The sequence below is a fragment of the Lynx rufus genome, unplaced genomic scaffold (genome assembly GCF_022079265.1).
Source record: "Lynx rufus isolate CCGP_SWC_20201006 ecotype Redwood Valley unplaced genomic scaffold, mLynRuf1.p SCAF_4, whole genome shotgun sequence".
NCBI classification, from domain to species: Eukaryota; Metazoa; Chordata; class Mammalia; order Carnivora; family Felidae; genus Lynx; species Lynx rufus.
The window spans coordinates 91,774,096-91,798,514 of record NW_025814856.1 but is presented as its reverse complement, the minus strand read 5'-3'; the positions used below and the strand labels follow the sequence as shown (position 1 = coordinate 91,798,514).

The window sequence follows — 24,419 nt, the reverse complement described above, 5'->3', positions numbered from 1 at the left end:
ATAAAAACTAGTTGAAGTTAGATATTCTAGTTCCATTTATTAACATCATTTTCACTTTTTATATAAAAAGGAGCTCAAGAGAAATTACATGACTTGCCCAGGAGCACATAGTTTGTGGGTGGTGGTAATTAGGGTTTGAGAGCAGAGATGATCTACGTCAAAGCTTGTCCTCTTAGCCATCCTCTTTCCCCAGACTCTTGATCACTGCATTGCCCTGTCTGGTGGTTGGCTGGTACAGAGCAGTTCTCAAAGGTATTTGTTGAATGGATGTGGCTGAATATGAGTGAATGAAGCTATTTGTTAAGCCAATTAGCCTTCTAACAGAACTGAGTGAAGGACTGTGTAGTACTGCTGTTAAGAAGTCCTTAACAAAAATATCTTTTATGAAATCTATAACTGGTAGATCAGATGTGCACCACACCATACTCTGCTCAGCGTTGCAAATTTTCGAATTGATGGTGGTTCTTAGTCCATCCCTTGTCCTAATCCCTCGACCTAAATGTTGAAAGACCACCTGGAATCTTTGCTTGGACTCTAAATATTATATGGCTACAGCATTCCAACATGGGTTCTCCCTGCACACAGAATTGTCAGAGCTCTCTCTAATCTAGGAGCTGCAGTGTCCAGCGAAGCTAGCGTGGTTGCGTTTGTTTCCCAACACTTGTACTGCATATGACTCCAAATGCAGTGACACTATGTCGTCCACATCCAGTTGACTATGCTGTAACACCCGGGAAAAAGGTTGACACATGAAGCGTTTTCCGTGGCTGCTAACACGCTTAGTCAGCACAATCACTAGCAGGACGAGTGGGCAAGTCAAGGAAGTATCTTCCTTACAAGTATCACGTCCCAACTGTTCTTTAAACGCCACAGGATCCCTATCACAGAACAAAAAAGAGAAATACACAAACAACCCTAAACCAAATTTATCAGTGACCCCCGTTGCGTCCTAGTCGTGCAGACTAGGCTGGTTGTTTTTAAGATCTTTTCAGCCAAATGCAAAGCTACCTTCAGAAATGTTTTTTGCCCACGTGGATCGCGCAGACGCTAATTACTAACGGGCTAAGAAACACGCAACCAGGGAGACTGGCCGCACCTCCGGGAATAAACTGGCACCTCTAGAAATAAAGCTCCGCAGCCAATGCGGCGCCACCGCCCGCGGGATTGGCGGCCTCGGCCGTGACGTAGCCTGGGCGGGCCGAGTCGGTTTGCGACAGAGGCCGCGGGTCCCGGCCGGGGAAGCTGAGAAGAGGTATCTGCAGCGCAGTGCTCGGCCCGCGAGCTCGCTCTTCGCCAGCCCGGAGGGCTTCTTTCTCCAACGCGCGACTCGCCGGCGCTGCAGAGCCTCGGCCCCGAAACCCGGCGGGGGTGTGAACCTGAGACCAGCAGACCCCGGGGGGACCAGGACTCCCCAGCGCGAGGGCGGCAGGGGACGCAGAGGTTTGGCCTGCGGCGCGGGGCGGGCGCGGGGCGGGCGCGGGGCGGGCGCGGGGCGGGCGCGGGGCGGGCGCGGGGCGGGCGCGGGGCGGGCGCGGGGCGGGCGCGGGGCGGGCGCGGGGCGTTTCCCGGGAGGGTGGCCAATCTGTGCAGGGCCGAGGCGGGATTTTCTCTTCCGCTGGCGCGGTCCGGGCCGACTCTCCTGCTGAGAGAGGAACGGGAGCTGCTGAAAGCGCGACGCTGCGCTGGTAGTTGCAACACTTGAGAGGGGAACCGAGTTGCCCGGCGCGGCTGCGGCCGCGACCTGAAGCTGCACCGCTGCGGGAGAGGTCCGAGGGGCGCTCGGCTCGGGCAACTTCACTTCTTCCGCCGCTCGAGAACTGGAGGGGTGGAGAGGTGCCGGGGGTTTGGAGAAGGGCTTGTAATGAATTCTCAGGACCACCGCCTCCTCGAGCGTGGAGGTATTGGTGCTCACCAGAATACTTAGAAAGGTTGGGAAACTATCGCGTAAAGTAATGGGGTGGTGAGGGGTGGGGATCGTGGGTAGCCCCGGGAGCGTGGGGCCGCCGATTTGCTTTGCAAGCCGCAGCGTCCGGCGGGGTTGAGCGCCGAGATTTGGGGAAGTGGGAGCTGCCCGGGCGGGGCGTCCCGAGGAGACTCGGCCACGCGCTGTTTGTTTCCTTTCACTTCCTGCAGCGGCCGCTCGCTATGAGGAGGGGAGCGGGCCTAGGGCGGAGCGGCCTCGTCCCCCGGGTCTGAGCGCCCACCCGCTGCCGCCGCGGGACGTCCCCAACCCTCCAGGGCTTTCGGCCATGGGCGCTCGGTGAATAGGCGACGTGGGGAGTCGTGGACCTGCCACTTCGGGAGGTAATGCTGGCTCAGTTTTGAGTGGCCCGGGGAGAGCGAAGAAACCCTAAAATGGAGGACTTTACTACCAGGACGTACGGCACTAGTGGCCTGGACAACAGACCTCTGTTCGGAGAGACGTCGGCCAAGGTGAGTGCAGACCCGGATTCCAGGGTAATGGGTTTGTGTGTCTGTGTGTCTGCGGCCCCGAGAAGCACTTGTGGGTAGAAAGAGCTGTTTCTTCTATCCTGCTTCCCTCTTGAGATGTTTGTCCTGCCACTTGGCTCCTTTTTGAGGGTAGGGTTGGCCCGGAGCTCTGAAAGCAGGGTTGGGGGGGGCGGGGTGGAGAAAAGTTCAGGAAGTTCTGGGCTGATAGGGGCCCTTCAGGGGAGTGCGGAAGCCTCTCCGTGGGGATCGAGTGCTAATCTCTGAGAGGCTTCAGGTGTGAGACCAAAGCTTTCGTAAGAAAGAACCCTGCAGAGGTGCTTCTGATTAGTATTTATCTAGAGCCATTAAGGGTTTATACTGAGGCAGCCAAGCAAAGAAAAAGAGGCTTGGAATGAGATTTTCTTTGATGGCATTCCATTCTTGGAAGGGATCAAAGAGTCTCTGGACCTAAACAAGCTATAGTATCTTGTTTTAGCCTTCTGACAAGGATAATGCCTTCTTACAAGCTTTATCATGTGATGCTCAGGGCCAGTAATTGAAGACAGAGCTCTTTTCCTGTCTTCAGCCGTAACTTTGAGTTGTTTTCGCAAGATTAGCCTGTGGTTTTTTTTTTGTTTTGTTTTGTTTTTTTTTTCCCAGCTAGAAAGTGATCTTGGTAACCTTTCACCCCTGAAAAGGACTTTCAGGCCTCTCAGAAAGGAGGGCACATGTGGAGTCCAGAGCTTCTTGGGTTTCTCAGCTTTGGCGGGGGACCTCTAACACCAAGGATTGGAAACTTGTACACCTGGGAGTGTGGGGCATAGTCCTGAATTTGGGCTGCCAGCCTGCCACAGGACAACTACTTTATTTTTTAAATTCTTTGTGGATGTCCTTGTTTTCTTAAAGTATCTTAACAAGAAAATGCTTTAAGCTTGATCTCTAGGAAGATGCACCTTGTTTATTTGGGGGCTTTGCATAATCCCTGCCCACATTGCTTGTGGTTTGAGAAGCATGGTTGTAGTTTATTAGACGTACCTGTTTCTGCTACAGTTATTGAGCGTTATGTGACAGGCCCTGGGGATCCAAGGAACAAAGGTGAGGGAAATATGTAAACTAATGTGATGCGTTGGATCTGTGCTATGGCGGGGCATAGAGGGGGTATGTTGGGGTACACAGGAGAAACTGGTCACTTTTGTTTGGGAAGCTTTGGCAAGATCTTGGATGGCTTCTCCATTCAGATTTTCTGATAGCCTTGGGCTTTCAGATATAAATGTCCCTAAATTGGGGTTTAACAAGAAGAGGATTTGAGTACTGGAGAGTGGAGGCAGCAGCTTGCTGCTTGTTGGACCCAGGGCACCTGACTGTCCAGCTGTTCCAAGAGCTAAGAGGTTCACTGTCAGCCTCATGTGCCTTGGTGCACAGATTGGGGTTCTGGGTGATGTAGACTTCTGACCCCCTTTTTAAGCCCCACAGCCCCTGAATACTGAAGTAGATGACTTGATTTATAGAGGCACTGAGAAATATTGATGTTTTCTGACTTGCTTGGGCCTAGATAGTTAATGACTATAAGTTTCCTATTGCCCGTGATCAAGTTGAAACCATCCAAGAACCTTTCAAAATGTTTATCTGTTGGCTTCATAATTATTTAGTCCAAGAGTATATGGGCCTGGCATTATTTAGGCAGCTTTGGGCATTTATAACAGAAGATTTGGCTACTCAGAGACAACGTTAAGAATAAGATAATTGGGGCACCTGGCTGGCTCAGTCGGTTAAGCGTCTGACTTCTGCTCAGGTCACGATCTCCCCGTTGAGAGTTCGAGCCCTGCATCAGGCTCTGTGCTGACAGCTCAGCGCCTGCAGCCTGTTTCAGATTTTCTCTCTCTCAAAAATAGGTAAACATTAAAAAAAGTTTTTTTAGATAAGATATAATTCCAGATAACAGAATTGCTCCCTTTAGCCCCCTCCATGAGGCTGACAGAATAATTGGACATAGAGAAGTTACACAGAACTGAGAAACAGACCAGTGGTCTGAGGATGGGAGAAAACCTCGTGACTTTTTTTTTTTTTTTTCCAGTCAGCACAAAAGTGTTATTTCTTTTAAGGATAACAATTAAACCATATCCAAGGTCTTAACTTACAGTTAGAAGCCAAAGTGGCATCTATTTTTATTTATTTTAATGTGTATTTTTGAGAGAGAGCGCGCGTGCGAGCAGGGGAGGGGCAGAGAGAGGAAGACACAGAATCGGAAGCAGGCTTCAGGCTCTGAGCTGTCAGCACAGAGCCCGAATGCAGGGCTCAAACTCAGGGACCATGAGATCATGCATAACCTGAGCTCAAGTTGGATGCTTAACCGACTGAGCCACCCAGGTGCCCCCAAAGCAGCTATTGAAAGCATTAGCTATTGAAGTGCAGTACACGCACTCAGGGAAATTGCTTCGCCATCTGAAGCTTACGTCAAACTTTGCTTGGTCGACAGCTGAGCTCTGCTGGTGCCTGGGTGTGGTTGAGGGTAAGAGTATATCTGTGCATCGTATGTCTTACAAGTTGAGATGTCAGGTGTGAAGAGACGGAGATTTGTGTCTTTAAGGACAGCAAATGATTTTATTGGAGGATCTGAAGTGGGCAAGGCACAGGAACTGGGTAGGACATGTTGCAGTGGAGCCATTCCCATGGAGGACAGTCAGTGCCAGAGCAGGCTGGGTTCCTGCAGACCCAGAGAAAAACCTTCATTGGCCCCTACGTGTAGGTTTTCCCTGCTTGCTCTCTTTCAGATGCTAGGAAACTGGACACAAAAGTCACTTAACAGTGAGACTTAATACATTACAACTCCTGAGGAGAAAATCCAGAAAGGGGAAAGCCTACGTCCTGTCATAATCTGATAGAGCCTCTGAGCTTCCAGTAACCATGTTTGCTCTACAGCAACTGACCACATATAGCCTCTCAATTTTAAATCGAGAAAGGACCAGAGAGCTTTAGGTCCAGTCTCTAGCTTTAAGGCAAAGGTGACTGAAAGCCCACAGAGCAGAGCAACGTCCTAAGGGAAGTCGTGTGTCCTCAATGCCACAGGCACCCTGCTAGGCGTTCCCCTTTCCTTTGCTTGGTCACCCAATTCCTTTGTGAGGTGGGCATTGTTACTTTTGGAATTAAGGAAACCAAACACATAGCAGGCTGCTTGTTCAGTCACACTACTAGTGCTTGCCTGGTAATGTTTTAACAACTTGCTTTCATGAGTTGAATAGGATAGTAAATGGTAAATTATGCAGACTGTGCTACGTACTTTGTTTTTTATTAAAAATTCTTTTTTAATGTTTATTTTGACAGCACACGCATACAAGTAGGGGAGGGGCAGAGAGGGAGAGAGAGAATCCCAAGCAGGCTCCACGCTGTCAGTGCAGAGCCCGATGCGGGGCTCAAACTCCCGAACCATGAGATTATGACCTGAGCCCGTATCAAGAGTCAGACGCTGATCTGACTGAGCCTCCCAGGAGCCCCTGTGCTACATTCTTTGAAAAGCACTATAGACATTCACATACCAGTTTTCCATTCACAGGAAACAGGTGAGTCACAGAGTAAGTGAAAGATACTAGAATCTACTGTAGAACAACTGATATGTAACCCAGTGGGACTCGAGCAGCTCTCTTGGGCAGTCTCTGAAGGAACTTTTGTTTTCACCTGTACGGGATGCACGTACTTCATTTACCAGAGTCCAAACTTACTCAAACTTAGAGTTTGGTAAATGAAGTATGTGCATCGTGTACAGGGATCCCGTACTCAGAATTCTGCATGATGCTTAGGAATACCCTCTCACATAGAGCCATAGAGGGAAAGGCGAAGTGAAGCAGTTCTGTCATTACCTAAATATTGAAGGGATAATAGACAAAGAAAGAAAGGAACGATGTTTATCTTTTTGGAAAACTGTCATTCCTTTGGAATTACATATTGCTAGGTGGGGTAGCTTTAGAATCCTGGTCAGAATGTTGTTTTCATCTATTTGTATCCATTCCCAAGTTCTGGGATATAGTTATGTATATTCTCTAGAGTGAAAAACAGCTGTTGGCACAGTTACCTGGATGGATATATCTGGGATTTCCAAGCCTATGCTCTAGCTTAGCATTTTCTAAAGGAGCACTAGCCAGTAGAAATAAAGTGTGAGCTGCCTATGTGATTTTAAATGTCGCAACCATGCTAAAGTATAAACAGGTAAAATTAATTTTAATATGTCTTATTTAATTTCCTATCAAAAATACACTTGAGGGGAGCCTTGGTGGCTGAGTCGGTTGAGCATCCGACTTCGGCTCAGGTCATGATCTCACGGTTCGTGAGTTCAAGCCCTGCGTTGGGCTCTGTGATGACAGCTCAGAGCCTGGAGCCTGCTTCCGATTCTGTGTCTCCCTCTCTCTCTCTCTCTGCCCCTCCCCCACTTGCTCACGCGCACATGCTCGCTCGCTCTCTCTCTCTCTCTCTCTCTCTAAATAAACATAAAAAAGGTTAAAAAAAAAAGTACATTTGAGGGGCGTCTGGGTGGCACAGTTGGTTAAGCTTCCGACTCTTGGTTTCAGCTCAGCTCATGACCTCATGGTTTATGAGTTCAATCTCCATGTCAGGGTCCTTGCTGACAGTGCAGAGCCTGCTTGGGATCTCTGCCCCTCCCCTGCTCACTCTCTTTGTCTCTCTCAAATAAATAAACTTAAGTACATTTGAATGTACAATCAATATAAAAAGCAGACATATGTTTACATTTCTGGACTAAGCCTTCGAAATCCAGTGTGTATTTTTCACTTTGAGCCCATGTCAGTTTGTGCTGGACACATTCCGGGTGCTCAGTAACCACAAACAGCCAGTGCTACATTATCGGACAGCACGGTTCTGAAGCAGGTGAGTTCTTAGTTACGGTGGTTCCATAATCATGATCACAAAATATTTTTCTTTTCTGTGGGACTTCTCAGAACCTTGAATATGGCAATTTTCTCAGGGACTCTGATTGGAGAGAGTGATAAGTAGTACTTCTGGACTGTTGGTGACGTAGCCTTTTAGGACTGGCACGAGGTGTTATGTATGGAGTTCTTACCTCCCCCATGGGAGTGTTCATGAGACCAGTTTCTACAGGACACCCTTTGGGAAATACTGCCGTACAAAGCCTCATCCTTTGCTCCTTCCTTCCTTCCCTCCCTCCTGAACTAAAACCTGGAGAAATTCCCCCTCTCTTGTGCAGGGCAGTCTTTGTTATTATTATTGTTATTTTTTATTGTTTTTTAAGTTAATTTATTTGGAGAGCACACACACGAGCAGGGTGGGGGTAGAGAGAGAACCCCAGGCAGGCTCTAGGCTGTCATGCTGTCAGCACTGATTTACAGGGCTTGATCTCATGAACCCTGACATCATGACCTGAGCTGAAGTCAAGAGTCCGATGCTTAACAGACTGAGCCACCCAGGAACCCCTCCAGGACTGCCTTTAAAAGTATGTCTTAGGACAACACATAGTTGGGTGTCTTTCTGTGTAATGGAGGGGCGCTATGTTAACCTCAAGCTTGTGAGTCGGTCTTTGTTCGGTTTGCTGGCTACCTTCCCAATCATCTGAAGTCCGTGTGTTCCAGTGCAGATGGGGTGAACCCAGGCCGGGAGGGAGAGGATGGCTGTCTCTGGGGAGAACGCAAACCAGCACCTCCTTGCTGGAGCAAGCGGGAATATACTGGTAGAATATAGTATAAACTGCCTTCTAGACCAGCCTATTCTGTTGATTTGTCACTGATCCCCAAAATAAGTGATTCATTTTCTAAGGGGGTGATGATGGTGGTTGGATGTTATAGAAGAAAATGAGTGACTTTGGCCAAGGTGCATACATTGAACTCTGATGATCGGGGTGGGGGTGGAGCGCTCTGTGTAGAGGACAAGTTACTGGGCCCTGAGGCTCAGATCTTTGGTTCCAAAGGCAAGAGTTCCGTGTACAAAAAGCATCCTCTGTTCTTTTCCTGTAAACAAAACATATAAAATTGTTGGGGGCGGGGGGAAGGTCTTTTTATGTCCGGTACTCCAGTTATAGCAATTCAGACTTGGGGCATGTGGCTTCTGCAAATGATAGTGTAAAATGAGAGTGCTCCTTCGTGTCCTTTTTTTGTGGGAGGGTGGGTTTAAAGGTTGCTGCTTAATTAAGGACAAAGCTGCGATTAAGATGGTTATGTCTGGCTGCCGCCCTTCCCCCTGCCTAGAACCCTGAAGTCTCTCCTCTGAGGGGTGCAGGCTTCTAGCTTCTTTCCTCTTGACACGGCTTCTGGGCAAACCTCAGAGCACAACTCCTGTCTCCCTCATGGGAGAGGTCGTAGCCCAAGGGACCAGATCAACCGTCCCCTTGCCTCTCAGATAGCCTGACAAACCACTTTGAGTTGCGGTTTCTTGTGCTGGAGACAGTTCAGGATGATTCAGGCCATCGTTTGTTTCTTCCCTACCATAATAAATTTGCTCTTTCTCATCCTTAGACCAGAGGACTGGGGATCTCTGGGGGTTGGACTCTGGCAGAGGTAACTTGGGAAGGCTCTCAGAGGATGCTGGTGCATAGAGAGGGCTGAAATGTCTGGGTCTTACCCAAGCTGTGTGGACACTCAGGGCAGGCTGGCGCCTCTCCACCCACCTCTTTGCTTTTAGCTGTCTCCCGCTATGGGCAAATGCTGTTTACCTTTCCGTAGCATTGTTGCCGAACCCTGAAATCGGATTGGTGATGTGCAGTAAGCCTGTCTCTGAGTCACTGGGTGTGAAGCAGAGAAAGTTGTAGTAAGAGGAGGGCAGCCCAATAAGAAGACAGGGGAGCATCGCCAAATCTGAGTTGCCCTATTGATCCTAGGAACATGATTAGCAGAATATGTGGCAGTCATGGCAGGATGTGGATGGGCCTTGAAACTTCTCAAGGGGGCCTTGAAACTTCTTGAGGTTATCATGTGCTGTCCTCAGAGTCTTGGTGCCAGCCAGAGGGTCCTGGTATGTTACATGTTAACCTGGTGTCTGTTACCGGTTCTGCAAGACAGACATTTCAACTGGCATCCCACTCCTGGTCTCTGTAATTAGCTTCAGGAAAAAGAATGAAAGGACAGAGTTAATAATTGTGTTGCAAGGTGGCGAAGGAACGTGTCTGTATGCAGCCCCTGAAGTTACTACGAGGGAGAGCCTCTTAAAGGTTTAAGTGAGTAAAGAAACCTGTTCCTGAGGTTCAGCACCCTCTCTTCTCCAAATATCTGAATCCTGTTCCGTTTCCGTCTCCACCTTAGAGCCTTTCTTAAAACCCAGCCTGCACCCATGCTGCCCTTAAAGGAGCCTGGTGGCCAGAGGTGCCCCCTGGAACTTAACTCCTTGTGTTGTCTGGGATTTGTTGAGATTGTGCCTTCCTGACCCGAGTGTAACCTCCTTGAGAAAAGCCAGCTGCCTCATTTCTCCAGCCTCTCTGGCACTGGGTGTAATGCCTTACCCGATTCTTGGAGTTACGTATGCTGAGCCTTAAGTGAAAATGGAGCAACATCAGAAGGGTAACCTACATTCTTGGGACATACTGGGTGACAGTAGAAGAGGGGGCTGGTGTTCAGAAACCTGGAACACTGGATACCACAACAGGAAATGGTGCTTCAGGCTCTCATGCAGTTAGAGTCCTCATGTGATCCTCTCCTTGCTGAGCTTCAGCAAAGGGGCAGGTAGGAAACTTCGTACAGTATTGCGTAAAAACTATAAACCGAGGTTGGCCTCTAAGAGGGCTGTCTGGTCTGCTGAGTTGTCCTCTCGATAGGTGTGCGTTTTGCAGGTGTGTGGTGGTGGGCTGGGTCTACTGAAATGAGTCCTTTTTTTCGTACGGTCAGTCTGTGGACCATGTGTATGTATGATCATACACACACATGCAGCGTTTTAAAGTTTATTTTGAGAGAGTGTGTGCATGAGAGAGAGGGGCAAATGGGGAGAGAGAATCTCAAGCAGGCTCTGCACCGTCAGTGCAGAACCCAGTGCAGGGGGCTCCATCTTATGAACCGTGAGATCACGGCTTGAGCTGAAATCAAGAGTCAGAGACTTAACCAACTGAGCCACGCAGGCGCCCCTCTAATATTTTTTGAGCTGCTTTAGGATCAAGTGGATTGACAGATTTGAGTGTCCCTGTGGGAATGATGGAATGCATTTGAAATTGGGACTGACTTAGAAATTGGGGCCAGGATCTGGACCGTCTCCATTCCCGCTCATCTCTGAGGACCCAACATGTCATTGGTAAGACACCTCATTAGATGTAGAAATAATACCAATGCCATATTAGCAGCTGTTGACTGGCTCTGGTAAATGTCACTCTGTTATAGGGGCTTGACATATATTATCTCTAAATCCTTAGAGCAACTGTGCATGTTTGACCACTGTACAAATATGGCGATTTAGGCTTAAAAGTTGAGTGACTCCTTTAAGGACATAGGCTGGCATATGGCAGGAGAAGAAAAATGCCTGGTCCATCAGGCACCTCACCTCATAGTGTTGTACTCTGCCTCCTGTGCTGAAGGTCATGGCACATAAAATAAGGCATTTCCTGTGGGTACCAACTCTAGGGATTATTTTGCCCCTTAAACTTGTGGAGTAGGTTCGTTCTCTATTTTTACTGCTGCCGAATGTCCCTAAGTGGTGCTTTAATAAAATTAATACATTTCAAGTGCACATGTCTATGAGAAAGAATCTGGCGGGATGGATATACAAAAGTATTCACAAATGCAAAGTACTTCAAAATACCGATCTGTGAAATAAGGGAAACACTTAAAGATGTCTATGCATGGTACTTTGTCCAAATGGAGGTGGGGGGGCCGTTGGTGTTCAGATGTACACGCAGTGGTGGTGGTCATGGTGCATTTGTGAGAGTTGGGGGTGTGAGGGTGATAAAAGCATGGGCGTGTCTGCGTTCTCATAAATACTGTCTTACGCTGCCTCTGCTCCTGGCATTGTTCAAAGTCCCATGTGTCTTCGGGAAGTCTGAGCAGTAGCACCTATGATCAAGTACACTATCACCTAGATTTTGCCAGTGAGATAAGGTGTCCCCTGGCTTTCCACCCTTTGGATGCTGTCCCTAGGTTTGCTCCAGATGACAGTGTGAGGGGTGTTCCTACTTAAGAGTATGTAGCTCTGGGGGAACCAAATGAACCCACTGGAAGGTGTGAGATTTCCTGCTTCATCTGGGCCCCAACCTTCCATGTTTTACGTCCTCTCGGTATGTTTATTCCTATAGGGCTGCCTCTTAAGACCTCTGACTGGGCCATTCCCAGAACTTTCCTGACAAGAAGTTTTGCACTGTGATTTGGAAGAAATAAAAGGAAAATCATTTCCGAGAATTGGCCACTTATTTATGGTATTGGAACCCTTACGTTCGAGAAATGCAAAGACTTTTGAAACAGAATTGTAGGATGTGGCTCAAGGGTCTGAATCACTCAGTCTGGTTAACAATGGTAGGAAGTGGTGTCCTTTGGACATTTCATACATGCTGAATGGATTGTTTGCTCTTTCCCTCATAAAAGAAGATAATCACTGTCTTTAATGACGTGAAGCTCTTGTGGGTTATGGAGGATAAGTTTTGAATTTAAAATGGGGTTGAGGCCTTTATTGAAAGAATGAGCAAAGTGCTGGAAGCCTGTTGTAGGGGCTAGAGAAAATTATAGTTGGGGCACCAGATCGGAGGGCTTTTGAGTCTTAGGCCTTGAAGCAAATGTAGGATTTTTCATGGGAGGAGGTGACTGGGAATCCCAAGCAGGAGGTCCAGCTGTGTCAAAGGGGTAGGAGCAGGAAAGTACAGGAAATGGTAAAGGAACTCTGAGCACCACTGTGACAGAGGAAAAGCTGGGCTGGGCGGAGAGCCTTGAATGCTGTACTAGGAAGAATGATTTTCTTCTGGAGGCTATAGGTTGTTGAGTGTGAATGTATGTATGCTTGTATTCAGTTATTAACTGAGCGCATACTACGTCTGTGGAGGTGTAATATATGTTGGGTAGTTATCTTTTTTCACAAGAGCATGTATGTACCGCACGGAAGATAGAAAGGCATTAAACAAATCATTTTTCTTCTCTCTCTCTTCCTTATTATAAGCTTCAGTCATTCTGCACCCCCCCCCCTTTTTTATTCATCTAGTACCCAAGCTTACTCCTGCTTCAGGGCCTTTGCACATGCTGCAGTGGCTTGTTTGCAATACCCTTCTGCCAGATCCTTGCCTGTGTCATTCCTTTCCCTTATAAAGGCCCCTGCTCAGTGTCACATCCTCAGGATTCTTTGACCTTTTTTTAAAAATAGCCCCCCATCTCCACCCTGGTCACTCTCCATTGACCCTGTTTGATTTTCTTCCTAATTTCCTAACACTTTGCCTGTAAAATGAATGGAGAATGAATGACCAACATCAAAGTGGGATGCAGTATGGATGGAAGGCTCTTCCGATGTTGGAGGGAATTGAGATTTTTGGGCTGGAGATGGACTCCATGAAGGAGAGATTGAACATAAAGCCGGAAATGGTGATAATTAACTTGAGCCAGGAAACAGGTGCAGGATCAGAGAAGCTGGTCACCTTTTGATCCTCTTCAGGCTGAAAGGGGTGGAAACAGGAGGAGTTATCTTCCTGTTGTTGGCATCTTATTTATTTATTTATTTAAAAAAATTTTTTAATGTTTATTTATTTTTGAGACAGAGAGAGACAGAGCATGAGCAGGGAAGGGGCAGAGAGAGGGAGACACAGAATGTGAAGCAGGCTCCAGGCTCTGAGCTGTCAGCACAGAGCCCGATGTGGGGCTCGAACTCCTGGACTGTGAGATCATGACCTGAGCCGAAGTTGGACGCTTAACCGACTGAGCCACCCAGGCGCCCCAGCATCTAATTTTTAAAAGGATGTCTGCTGATGTATAGGCTTCAAGAGTGGGATCAGGAAGCTGAGTTGAGACGGATCTGCAAACCGCTTTCTGGAGAGAGACAGCGACAGTTCACTCACAAGGCAGTGGCAATACAGTGAAGGCTCAGCTGAAAACACGAATTTGCAGTAAACTCAGGTAGTGTGTATTTCAGCTAATATTTGGGCATCCAGTATGTGCTGGGTACTGTGGTCAGCAGAGGGAAATGACCAGTTCTACTATCCAGTTCTCTGGCACCTTTATACAGTCAGAAGGTTATTTCCACTCTGGACAGTGGCAGCTTCCCAAGCCACATAGCTTGGTTTTGTCTGAATTACAGAAAGGTTTTCCTGCCAGTGGGGTGATGCAGGCTGGTGCCAGGGTGCGCAGCTTGGAGAGAAGCATTGGGCTGGATTGCAGCCATGTGGCCGTGTGTAGTGAGTGGCCCACAGTGTGACAGTGAACAAGGAATACTTGGCCCCTGGGAGACGCACGGGAAACTGGTAGGTAGGGTTAGGACAGTCGAAAGGCTTCACAGCGAGGCTTCGTGCCAGAGCATAGAAGCGGTCAAGGGTTTGGAGGGACTCAGGTCTGGGTTTTCAAAGCATGAAGAGCAGATGAACAGATCCACTAGGGAGTTTTCCATGCATTAGAAGCTGCTGACTCCATGGTCCGAAATTGATAGGGGGGCCCTCAAGTTAGAGCTTTGGTGTAACTGATGGGGAACGGTCTAGTCAGTGGGTGTACGTAGGGCAGAGTGTTGCAGGAATATAGATGTGGCCGAAGCAGGTGCTGAAATAAGTGAAGTAACTGAGACGAGGGGAAGAAGTCGACCGGTTATTGCCAGGGACATAGATTTTAAAGAGGATGCTTTAGTCCGTTCGGGCTGCCACAGCAAAATACCACAGACTCGGGGATTTTATAAACATCAAACGTTTTTTTTCTCTTTGTTTTCGAGGCTGGAAGTCCGAGATGAGGTGCAAACACAAGCTACAACCTCACATGGCCAAAAGGGCGAGGGAGATCTCTGGAGCCCCCCATCAGGGTACTAATCCCATTCCAGAGGGCTCTACCCTCGTGGTCTAATTATGTCCCAAAGACCCCACCTCTTAATATGGTCACATTGGGCATAAGGGTATCAGCCTGACAAATTGGAGGACACAGACACTCAGCCCGTAGCAGAGGATATTAACTGAAGTTGCTAACTCCACCTGGCCCGTGAAGCGGGGAACACCCTGCACCCTACAGCCCAGCCCAGTGCACTGGGGATGAGTATGAGGGTGACACAGTCTCTCTCGGGGACCGCGTTCAGAGACCGAGGCAGCAGGGGAAATCCAGGGTGTGGGAGAAGTCTGCAGGTCCACAAAGCCATTTGCTCACATGGAACAGGTTTTGGGGGCTCACAGGGATGGCTCACAGGACTTGCAAGTGTGGGTATGAGGACTGATGGGAGAACATTTAGTGGGAGGGAGTGGGTGTGCTGGGATCTCTGGTGTTTGAGGAGCAGGGTAATAAGGAGTCACAAAGTTAGAGGCGACACCAAAAATGGAATTCTCAGTCTTACCCCAGCCCTTGGCCCCTCTTGTCTCCTTCCAGGGAGTAGAAGGGCACGTTTCCATGGCTTTGTCCCTCCAGGGGTTTTCTTTTCTGCAGAGACCCTCCTGTTTTCCTTCCTCCTACTCCCTGGGAGTGACCACCAGCACTGCCGAAGGACGGACTCCGCAGCAGGGGCTGCTGCCGTGCCTCTGAAACCGGGGCTTGGTCTTGCCCTGGCGGAAAATGCATAACTGGGCTTGTCCTCACATAGGGAAACCTAGATAATTCCATGGAACTAATGGGACCTAGCCTGGGAGGCACCAGTGGGCTGTCGGGCCTTTGTGGCTGGCAAAAACCTGACGTTGTGGGCTGCGGAACCAGGCCGTCGCTTGGGTGCAGTGGTGTCCCCGTCCCCGTGCTGCGGCGTGCCCATCCCGGAACGGTGAGGCCACGTGCTCTGTTGCCTGGGAGCTGAGATTTCTGAGGAGCCGGGCCCCCAATGAGTGACGAAAGTGGCCTCTGGTGGTGAGAGACCCTCTAAGGAAAATGCCCTCTGCCGCTTCTCTTGACGATTCTCTCCTCAGAGCGCAGGAGGTGTGCCGGGCTGCACGGAAGACAGGCCGCGTGCCTCGCCCTAAGCTAACTGCCAGTCCTGATGGAGGATATGGCTCAGAGAGCTTATTGCGATGCAGGAAGCATAAATCTGGGCAATGTGATCTTGGAGCCCCAAGACCAGCACATCTCTTCCTGAAGGACAGTGAGGGGGGAGGTGGGGTATGCCCGAGGATGGTGGCCAGAAAGGAAGGACAGTGGACTTGCTGTTCGAGTTGAGCTCTGAAGGGTGAGCGGTCAGATAGGGAGTGTGGCACATCAGCCATCCCACCTCCCACCCTACAGCTCACTCTTTTGAGAACATTACGCCCTTTGTTTATCTTGTGGGTCAACGTGAGACGGTTATGTGTTAAGTAGCTGTGTTTTCTGCATCCGTGTATTTGCAGAGACCCATGCCACGAACTCTTAGATCCAGAAGTTTGTCTCTTCTAATGATCCAGTGTGCTTAATAATTAGCAAGCGCTTTTAAACCCTATTGCACTTCCCACTTGGTTGTCAGGAGTGCTTAGGGCTAACATTTGAGCTTAAATCAGAAACGTTTTCTTTGCTTCAATTTATATATGTTCATCATCTATCTTTCCACTTGCCAAACCCCTTTAGAAAATCTGCCTTGATCTTTTTATTGTTACTTAAATGGGTTAGAATTTTACTACAGTAGCCCAAGTCCTGAAATCCATTTTGGAAGTAGACAAAAAATAAGTGGCTCTGGAAATGTTAGCATTCCAAACAGTCTAGAACCAGGATGTTTCCAGGTTGCTGAGGGCAAATGCCAGTTTTTGGTTATTTGGGGAGTTACTGCCAGTTTCCTCCCAGAGCCATCATTAAACACCTGAGCATTTGACATGAGTTTGGGGTTCTCTGTCTTGTATCAGGATGCTGGCTAATGACTGACCAGGCAAGATTGGGGGCTCCTCTGCTTTTTGATTGCTGGGGAGTAGGCCTTCTACTCTGGCCCAAGTGCAGTCTGAAGCTGATGATTCAGAACCAGAAACTGTTAAAGCAGGAAGGGACCAGATACCATGTAGCCCAATCCTCTGATGTGGTAGACTCAGAGTTAGCCAGTGGCAGAATGGAGATGAGAACCTTCATCTCTTTAACTCTTAAAATTTCAGGGTCCACACAGATTAGTTTAAGGATTCTTAGACCTTTGGCCTCCATTTTGCTAAGAGCATTGGATAGACTCGGCCATTACCTGCCTTATGACCTTGACAGATGAATCCCATTGAACCTAGTTACTCATTAGTAAATGGAGATTGTATGTTCCTTACTTTACGGGGTTACCTTCTGCCATCCCAGGTACAAACCATTGGGATGTATGTTCTTCGTGTTCTCCTTCTCCATTTCAAAGTTAGATGAAGACTTAACTGCTTTGGGCCCAGGCTGACTCCAGCCCCTTTTCTCAGCTCTGACAAAGCTGGCTCAACTACTGGCCATGTCCATTTGCCATGCTTTTGTTCTCTCTGGGGTCTTGGTTAAGTTCCTTCTTCATGGGCCACCTTTTCTTTGCTTTCTGTTCATCTGCTAGTCCTCTTTCAGATTTGACTTTCTCTTAGGTTCTCTCCCTTTCGCCTTAGTGCCCTCTTGAGCTCTGGATGGTATCAACTTGTGGAAGGTAAAGACCATTTTATTTGCTGTGTTTGCATCTGGAATATAGGAATTTTTTTCATTTTAATGAGATATAATTGAGGTGTTTAAATGAATAAATCGCTTACAAGGTTATACATGCAGAATTCCTCACAAAACTATACTCTATTTTCTGTGCTAATGTGTACATATATATATTTATATATACATAATATGCATATAAGCTAAGACTCTGAACTTGTTGCTGAGTCTTTGGCAAGGATGTCCCAATTCTGTATCCTATCCTCTCTGCAGGTAGGATCAAGGCTGATTCTGATCCTGTCGGGCTTTCTGGGGGAGTGAAAATAAGCAGCAGTACAAGGTCTGAAGAAAGATCTGGGAGGGGAGAAGTTTTGATAGATGGAAATAGGATAATAATAAAACTGGGGAAGAGAGTTTCTTTGAGAAATTATTTCTTTTCATGTACTTTTTTCTGATTTGGTGCATATTAGTTTGAAAACTGCCCTTTGAAATGCTGACTATTTATAATTATTTCCTTACAGTGTTTTCTCTTTGGAGACTGGGACCTGGGGGAGCTACTAAAGCCTTGAAAAGTAATCTCCGTGCTAAGTGTCTTGTTCTGTTTGTCTAGACCAGCTGTAGCAACTGTAGGTGTTCTTCCAGTGAGAAGTGTCAACAGAATCCACTCTCTTGGCGTTGAATCCTGTCTCCTTCACTTACTGATCTGAGACCTTGGACAAATTGTTTCCCAGAGCCAATTTTGTCACCTGTAAGAGTCCTAATGCCACTTCACCCCAGGATTTGTAGAAGATAGGTACAAGGTCTTGGCATAGTTACCATCCCTTCACTATTACTATTATTTTTCCTCCTGCTCTGGATCCTAATTGGCATCTTGCTGTTTGGACATAAGTGATGCTTCTTGGCTACCTCAGCGGAACCTCTTCCCTGTCTTCTATTGGTAAAACAGCTGTTGTTGTGAGGTAAAACCTCACAGAGCAGACCTTTGTAAACTTTTGCAAATCCTTGGAACTCAGAGCAGATATTCTCAGTACAGACAGGAGTTAAGTTGAACCTTTTTCCTAAGGTAAAGACAATGGGGCTCCCATTAATAGACGGTCTCTACATCTTAGGTTAAGACACACACACACACACACACATTTGTCTTGCATGTGGAAAGAAGTGATTAGTGATCGTAATTTTCCCCTGGGTCTCTTCGCTCACAGATGGTTGTTGCTGGGCAGGCTTCTCTAGCTATGAGATGAGAAGTGAGGGTGTGGTCAGTTGTTACCTTTGTCCTCCACAGTGTGTGAATTGCAGTGGCCTTGGTCTGCAGAGTGGTCTGTCCTTGATTAGATCAAACACACCCAGTTTAATGCTTGGCTTCCCTTCACTTTTCCCTCCCAGCTTTGCCTGCCTCTTAACTTTGGATTCTTCTCTTTAAATGCAGACAACTTGAAAATGGCTCTGGATTCACTTGCTTCTCTGTGCTTGTTCCTGTGCCCTTCCATCTGTGAGCTTTTGTTTTCTGGCTGCTCGTGGTCCATATTCTGCTGGTCCTTGCTCAGATGTTACCAGAACACTCATTAACACCACTGATTGCTCAGTTTTGACTTCTCAGAAATAAGACTACTTGGTATTCTCGCTGCCTGAAAATAGTGTTTCTTAAATCAGGTCTTAAACTCTTAGGACTTTGTTCTGTAAATCCATATATTATACATGTGTTATATATTACTAATATTATTATATATACACTAGTTTTATATATGTATAAAATATTTGAACTTTTTAGTCCCTACAGCTGAAACTTTATTTAGCCAGTGATCTTGATTTGGGAAACATGTTAAAATAGTTGCTTTTTACTTGCTGTATGACTTTATGCAAATAATTTAACCACACTCAGTGGACCTAAATTTATATTAACTTATAAAATGAGGATTGAATTATATGAGAAATTAAAAAAAATTTTTTTTTAATGTTGGTTTTTTATTTTTGAGAGAGACAGCACAAGTGGGGGAGGGGCAGAGAGAGAGACAGAGACACACACACAGAATCCGAAGCAGGCTCCAGGCTCTGAGCTGTCAGCACAGAGCCTGATGGGGCTCATGAGATCATGACCTGAGCCGAAGTCAGATGCTCAACCAACTGAGCCACCCAGGTGCCCTAGAAGAATTTCAAACCATCCTGTGGAATTGTTTGGGTGGGCATAGGAATGAAGAGAAGGCTCAATGGGTAAGACCCCAGGCTGCAAATTCAGCCATATGATTCTACTTGTGTTACGTATTGAAGGTTTTTGCTACTAAGTAAGTTGGAAAGGCACTGGACTAGATGGTCTGAGATTGCCTCCAGCCTTGGCATGGTGTGACCTCTGCTAGCAGAAGCATCTCCTTGTAAATGACATTAGAGAAGGACATGTAAGCAGTATCACAAGTAGGTCCAAACTCACGGCACTCAACATCACCTGCAGTCTGGTTCTGATCTCTTCCCCACGGCTCTGGGCTGGCCATCCTAGTGGCTCCCGTCCCTTGGCTTCTGTTCAGACTGTTCCCAGCGTGCGTTGGAGTATTGATAAGCATCCCTTGCCCATTCAGTCCTTCCCAGCTTTCAGAAGACTGTAGTGTAAAAATGGCCTGTCCTTTCAAGGAACCATTTCTTTCTTTTTTTTAATTTTAAATATTTACTTATCTTTCAGAGGGAGACAGACTATGAGCCAGGGAGGAGCAGAGAGAGGGACACACAGAATCCAGAGCAGGCTCCTGGCTCCACGCTGTCAGTACAGAGCCTCACATAGGTCTCGACCTCATGAACTGTGAGATCATGACCTGAGCGGAAGTCGGATGCCCAACTGAGCCTCCCAGGCGCCCCAAGAAACTTTTTCCAACTAGTTGTCCCTGTCTTCCTCAAGTGCCTTTTCCACTCTGGTGGCTCAGTACACTTTGCCTTTCTGGCAGTTGTATGTATGTGTCAAGCTCAGAGAGAGGCAGGAGGACCTTGGTGTCTTAATTCTAAGTCACCCCAGTGGCTAGCATTGTACCTTTCTGAAAGTGGATCCATCACAGGGCTAAACAATTTTTTTCTATTTCAGGATCGAATCATCAATTTAGTTGTTGGCAGCTTAACATCCTTATTGATTCTAGTAAGTACCTTTATTTTGTGTCTTCTGCAGGCTCTGAACCAAAGTTATTGAAAACTTGAGTATTGTGGTTAACACTCAAACCCAAAAAACAAAAAACTTAAAAGGGGCCAGTACATGACCATGTGAAGTACTGAAGTCATAGTTAAATTAATGCTTTCAGTTTCATTACTGCTTGAATAAAACTGCAGTTGGTAACAGGAAGAGCTAAATTGATTTCAACCTTCAGTTGAGTATATGAAATAGCACACAGCAAATAACTCGATTTTCTGAGTTTGCCTTGTCTAGGAACGTTGTACATAACCCACAACTGCCCCCTTCTACTACCTTAATTTATTACTAAAGCACATTCATTATCCTTTGGTTTAAAAAGATTATTTGGTCATGTAACAGTTCGGCATCCTGTGTAGTATAGCTTGGTGTTATCACTGTAAAATAAAGACAAGCTATATTTTCTGTGGTCTAAAGATGCCACATTTTTATTAAGTCTACGAATTTTAGTGAAGTTTGTTTCATTGACTTCTTAATAAAAAGAATGGGTATCATGTTTTATCTATGGTAGAAATAGAACTCCAGTGTATTAGAAACCTGAGTATTCTCCAGAATGTTCAGCAAAAACTGTTTTGGTTTTCATTTTTGTTGAAGTATTCAAAATAACATAACAAAGGTTGAACTTTTTCCAATGTAATCCTTAATCCTGGAATGAGGTTTAAATGCTTTCTCATCTTTTTGTTAAGAGGGTTTTTTGGAGCTTCGCTAGTTTTCTGAGCTGTGATGTTTTGTCTCCTTTGATGAAAGAGGAAGAGGAAGTGCTAAGAGAAGTAAGACACTGGAACAGATTTACAAATACTTTACTATTAACATACCTGGTGGTAGATACTATATAATAGGACATTGCTTAAACTCCAGTCTAGCCTACTATTGGAATTACTCCTAAGGCCTGACACAGTTTCTCTTCATACAGGTAACGCTGATCAGTGCTTTTGTTTTCCCTCAACTACCTCCAAAACCGCTGAATATATTTTTTGCTGTCTGCATCTCTTTGAGTAGTATTACTGCCTGCATACTTGTGAGTACTACTGACAACCCTTGAGGGCAGACTGCTGCAGTGCCTACCTAGGACAGATTCCCAGCCTTAGATCTATAAGAAGGGGTGTGTCTAGTTACCCCCTAGTCCTGGCCCCACCAAGAATGTTAAGAATTCTCAGTATTTACTAATTTCAGATATTTTATTTATCTTTGGAATCAGTTTCCTTTTCCCTTAAATCTCAAAGTTAAGTTCCTATCTAAAGGAAAACTCTTTTCCTTTGAAAGTGAAAAACAAAAAACCCCAACAGGAGGAAGGGGGGAAAAAAAAAGAGTTAAGACTTGGGTGGCCAAAACTTAAGGTTTAAGTTTAACTTACTTAATTCATCTTCCTTCAAGGGCTACAACATACAGGGTCCAACAGGCTTTGGCAAATGCCAGTACTGCTCTTAAGGGAAGAGATACATAGCACTCTGGATTTATTTCTGATAATTACAAAATTAGTCTATTTTAATCTCTGTGCATATCTACCCAAATGAAAGTAATTAACCCAAGAATCTCCTGGGAAATCTTAAGCTACAGTTGTATCCTTATCACAAGAATGTACAATTTTACCATAAAGATGCTTGACTTTTACATAAAGGAACAAAGATGGTGATAGGTCCTCACTTGGATATTGGACAGGGGCTTAGTCATTCATTAGTTGGCTTGTTGTTTCATTTCTTTTGAGAAGAGGTAGAACCAATACTATAAATGACACCCTTAAAAACAATAGTTTTGATTCACATGGGGCTTATATCTTCATAGTGATGTGTTTATCTAATTGACTTTGTTTGCTTGACTCCTATGATCTGAGGGAGACTTGGCCCACGCCCTTCCAGAGCCTTTGGAACAAAGCTACCAGAGATGCTCCCCACTCTCCCGGCCTAACGCCCCGGAATGACACACAGGGTCTAGTTTGGTATAAAAGCTCTTATTTTGTATTGGCAATCTGACTCTGCTCCGTGAATTTAAAAGTTACCCTCCTTCCCAGTACCTAAAGAGAGCTGTACTTTTTACTCACATAGAATTAAAACAGATCTACAAGGTACAAATTCTTGGATAGCTGGTCAATAACTGGATGACTATCGGTTTGAACATTACCAAAGGTGAGAAAGCAGGAATAAGCATAATCTTGGGTGTGGACACTCGTACTACTAGAAAAAAGGGAAACAAAATTACATTCTGGCTGCATTAGTTTTAGGAATGTAGACTAAAAGTAAAGAGGGCCTCATTGAGGGAGAAAAGTTTATATGGATGAAATCTGTCACAGTGGAAAAAAAGATTAGTTGAATTAAAATTTTTTAATGCCAGGACCAGTGACTGTTAATTAAACTTTGACTTAATGCTTCTTTTCTTTTTAGATCTACTGGTATCGACAAGGAGACCTAGAACCGAAATTTAGAAACCTAATTTACTACATCTTATTTTCGCTCATCATGTTATGTATATGTGCAAACCTGTACTTCCATGACGTGGGGAAGTGAGGCTGCCGAGGAGAAACACTTATCAGGTCTCTGCGAAGCTGTACACTTGGACTGTAAGAGCTGGGTCAGGTGTGCTGAAGAATCTCCTGTGCAAGTCTGATACATGATTTTCATGTTAATTGTAAATCTAAAATTCCCTCTTGCAGGGGAGACGTATCCTAGATTGCTTTGCTTTTTTCTTTAAGGAGCTGATGTTGCACTGAAACATTCCAAACCTTAAAGCTCAAACAGCACAAGCAATTTTCACTTTTGAAATTAAAATTTTTTATAATGTAGGTGCATGGCGAAAGGCTATGTGACAATCTTGCATTTTAAGACAAATATTCTTTTATTTCTGTTAAACTGAATATACAATTGTTCCCTAGGCAACCAACTTTTGCTTATAACTACAATTAAATTTCACATTAACAAAACACAGACGGTGAAAAGACAACTTTGATTGTGAAGATCTAATTACAGTAATAAATAAAATAATTTATACAAGTTTTTTTTGTGTGTGTGTGTGTGTGTGTGTGTGTGTGGCTTTTCTATTGGGGTCATGTTCATTAAAATCCTAGAGGCTAATTTTGGTTTAACCTTCTCTAATACAGGAATGACTCTTGATTTCTTTCCTTTGCTAACAGAAGCAAATTTTGTGTTTTTAAACTGCCTGAGAGGGAGAAGTTAAGTGGCACCCCACCAGCTAATGCACTAAAGTGAAGGGCAGACTGCAATACCTTCCTCAACTATTTCCTGGGTCATCTGTATAGCAAAACGCGTAAGAAACACGCCTGGTATGGGGTAGGCAACTTTCCTTCCTTTGTCATTTAGTTTAATTTTACTTCAAAGTGCTAACTTTGTAAACCAACAACGGGGGGTTCCGAAGGGGTGAAAAGTCTGCTTAGCTTCTGGTGAGCTGTGTTGCTACTCTCTTCCATATTCCCTTTAAAAGTAGTAAAAAACCTGTAGTGAATTTTAATTCTTTTAATGCTTTTCTGTGTACCCAGCCTAAATCAGCTCCCACTGCCAGCAATGGGTAAACCAAAAGCAACCGCCACACAATCGTCTCTTAGGTCTCTGTGTGTGTGTGTGTATGCTGGTTAACTTTCAGACTAAGGATACTTAACATTTTTGAGGGTCGCTGATAAGCTCCACACACCATGTTGACAGGACTTCTCTGAAATATGAAAAGGCCTGCTTGAGAATGGATAGAGCCATGTCTGATCTTCAGAGATGAATATCACTGCTTTTAAAACAGAGTAGTTAAGCTTTGGTGATTGTAAACTTTTTTTCAGTAGCTGAATGAAATTCCCTGCTGTCAATTAACACTAATCACAGGGATCTATGCAGTTAAGTCCTCCATACTTGAGTCACCTACACACTGTCATAAGACTAAACCTCAGATGATCCATTTAAAGGAGGTAAAAAGTCATAGCAGCAACACTGTATGTGGCTTCAGCACTGTAGCTATTTAAAAGCCATAGGAATGGTAAATTCAGCCTCTTGGGAGTTGCTCCTATTTCTTTGGAGATGTAATTAACAGTGTGGCTTCTTTGCCTGAGGTACCTGTCTTTTAAGAATTACCTAATGACAGTTGACCAAATCTTCAACATCCTTTGAGTCTTCTGAAACAGGACTGCCCAAAGATGATCCAATGATATTTGATTCTTCTCGATGATGTTGGAGTATTGGATCTGTAAGAAGTTAAGTTTTAAGTGTATGTACTCTAAACCA

At 45.7% G+C, this 24,419-nt stretch overlaps 2 protein-coding genes across 9 annotated transcripts in view; one reads left to right on the top strand and one right to left on the bottom strand.

The window, feature by feature from the left end:
- The first annotated feature begins 1,235 nt into the window (after window positions 1–1,235).
- TMEM243 (transmembrane protein 243) lies at window positions 1,236–23,193 on the top strand. 4 transcript variants are annotated; one of them, XM_047097358.1, is made up of 5 exons: window positions 1,236–1,440; window positions 2,134–2,433; window positions 20,107–20,157; window positions 21,119–21,223; window positions 22,584–23,193. In XM_047097358.1, exons 2-5 carry the CDS (start codon window positions 2,356–2,358, stop codon window positions 22,704–22,706), a joined length of 357 nt encoding a protein of 118 aa, XP_046953314.1. In that variant the 5' UTR covers window positions 1,236–1,440; window positions 2,134–2,355; the 3' UTR covers window positions 22,707–23,193. The 4 variants fall into 4 exon arrangements, with proteins under 4 accessions (XP_046953314.1, XP_046953313.1, XP_046953312.1 ...); XM_047097357.1 differs by lacking the exon at window positions 1,236–1,440 and adding an exon at window positions 1,640–1,766; XM_047097356.1 differs by lacking the exon at window positions 1,236–1,440 and adding an exon at window positions 1,640–1,898.
- DMTF1 (cyclin D binding myb like transcription factor 1) overlaps window positions 23,011–24,419 on the bottom strand; it is a 44,949-nt gene continuing 43,540 nt past the window's right edge. For all 5 annotated transcript variants that reach the window (XM_047097350.1, XM_047097352.1, XM_047097351.1 and 2 more), the window contains one exon: window positions 23,011–24,379. In XM_047097350.1, the coding sequence (XP_046953306.1) occupies window positions 24,270–24,379 (110 nt within the window). In that variant the 3' untranslated portion in view covers window positions 23,011–24,269. The remainder of the gene's footprint in view (window positions 24,380–24,419) is intronic.

Coding starts and splice junctions, on each gene's coding strand:
- TMEM243 (XM_047097358.1), top strand. CDS start 2,356: ATGGAGGACTTTACTACCAGGACGTACGGCACTAGTGGCCTGGACAAC. Junction 2,434..20,106: donor TCGGAGAGACGTCGGCCAAG/GTGAGTGCAGAC, acceptor TTTCTATTTCAG/GATCGAATCATCAATTTAGT. Junction 20,158..21,118: donor TAACATCCTTATTGATTCTA/GTAAGTACCTTT, acceptor CTCTTCATACAG/GTAACGCTGATCAGTGCTTT.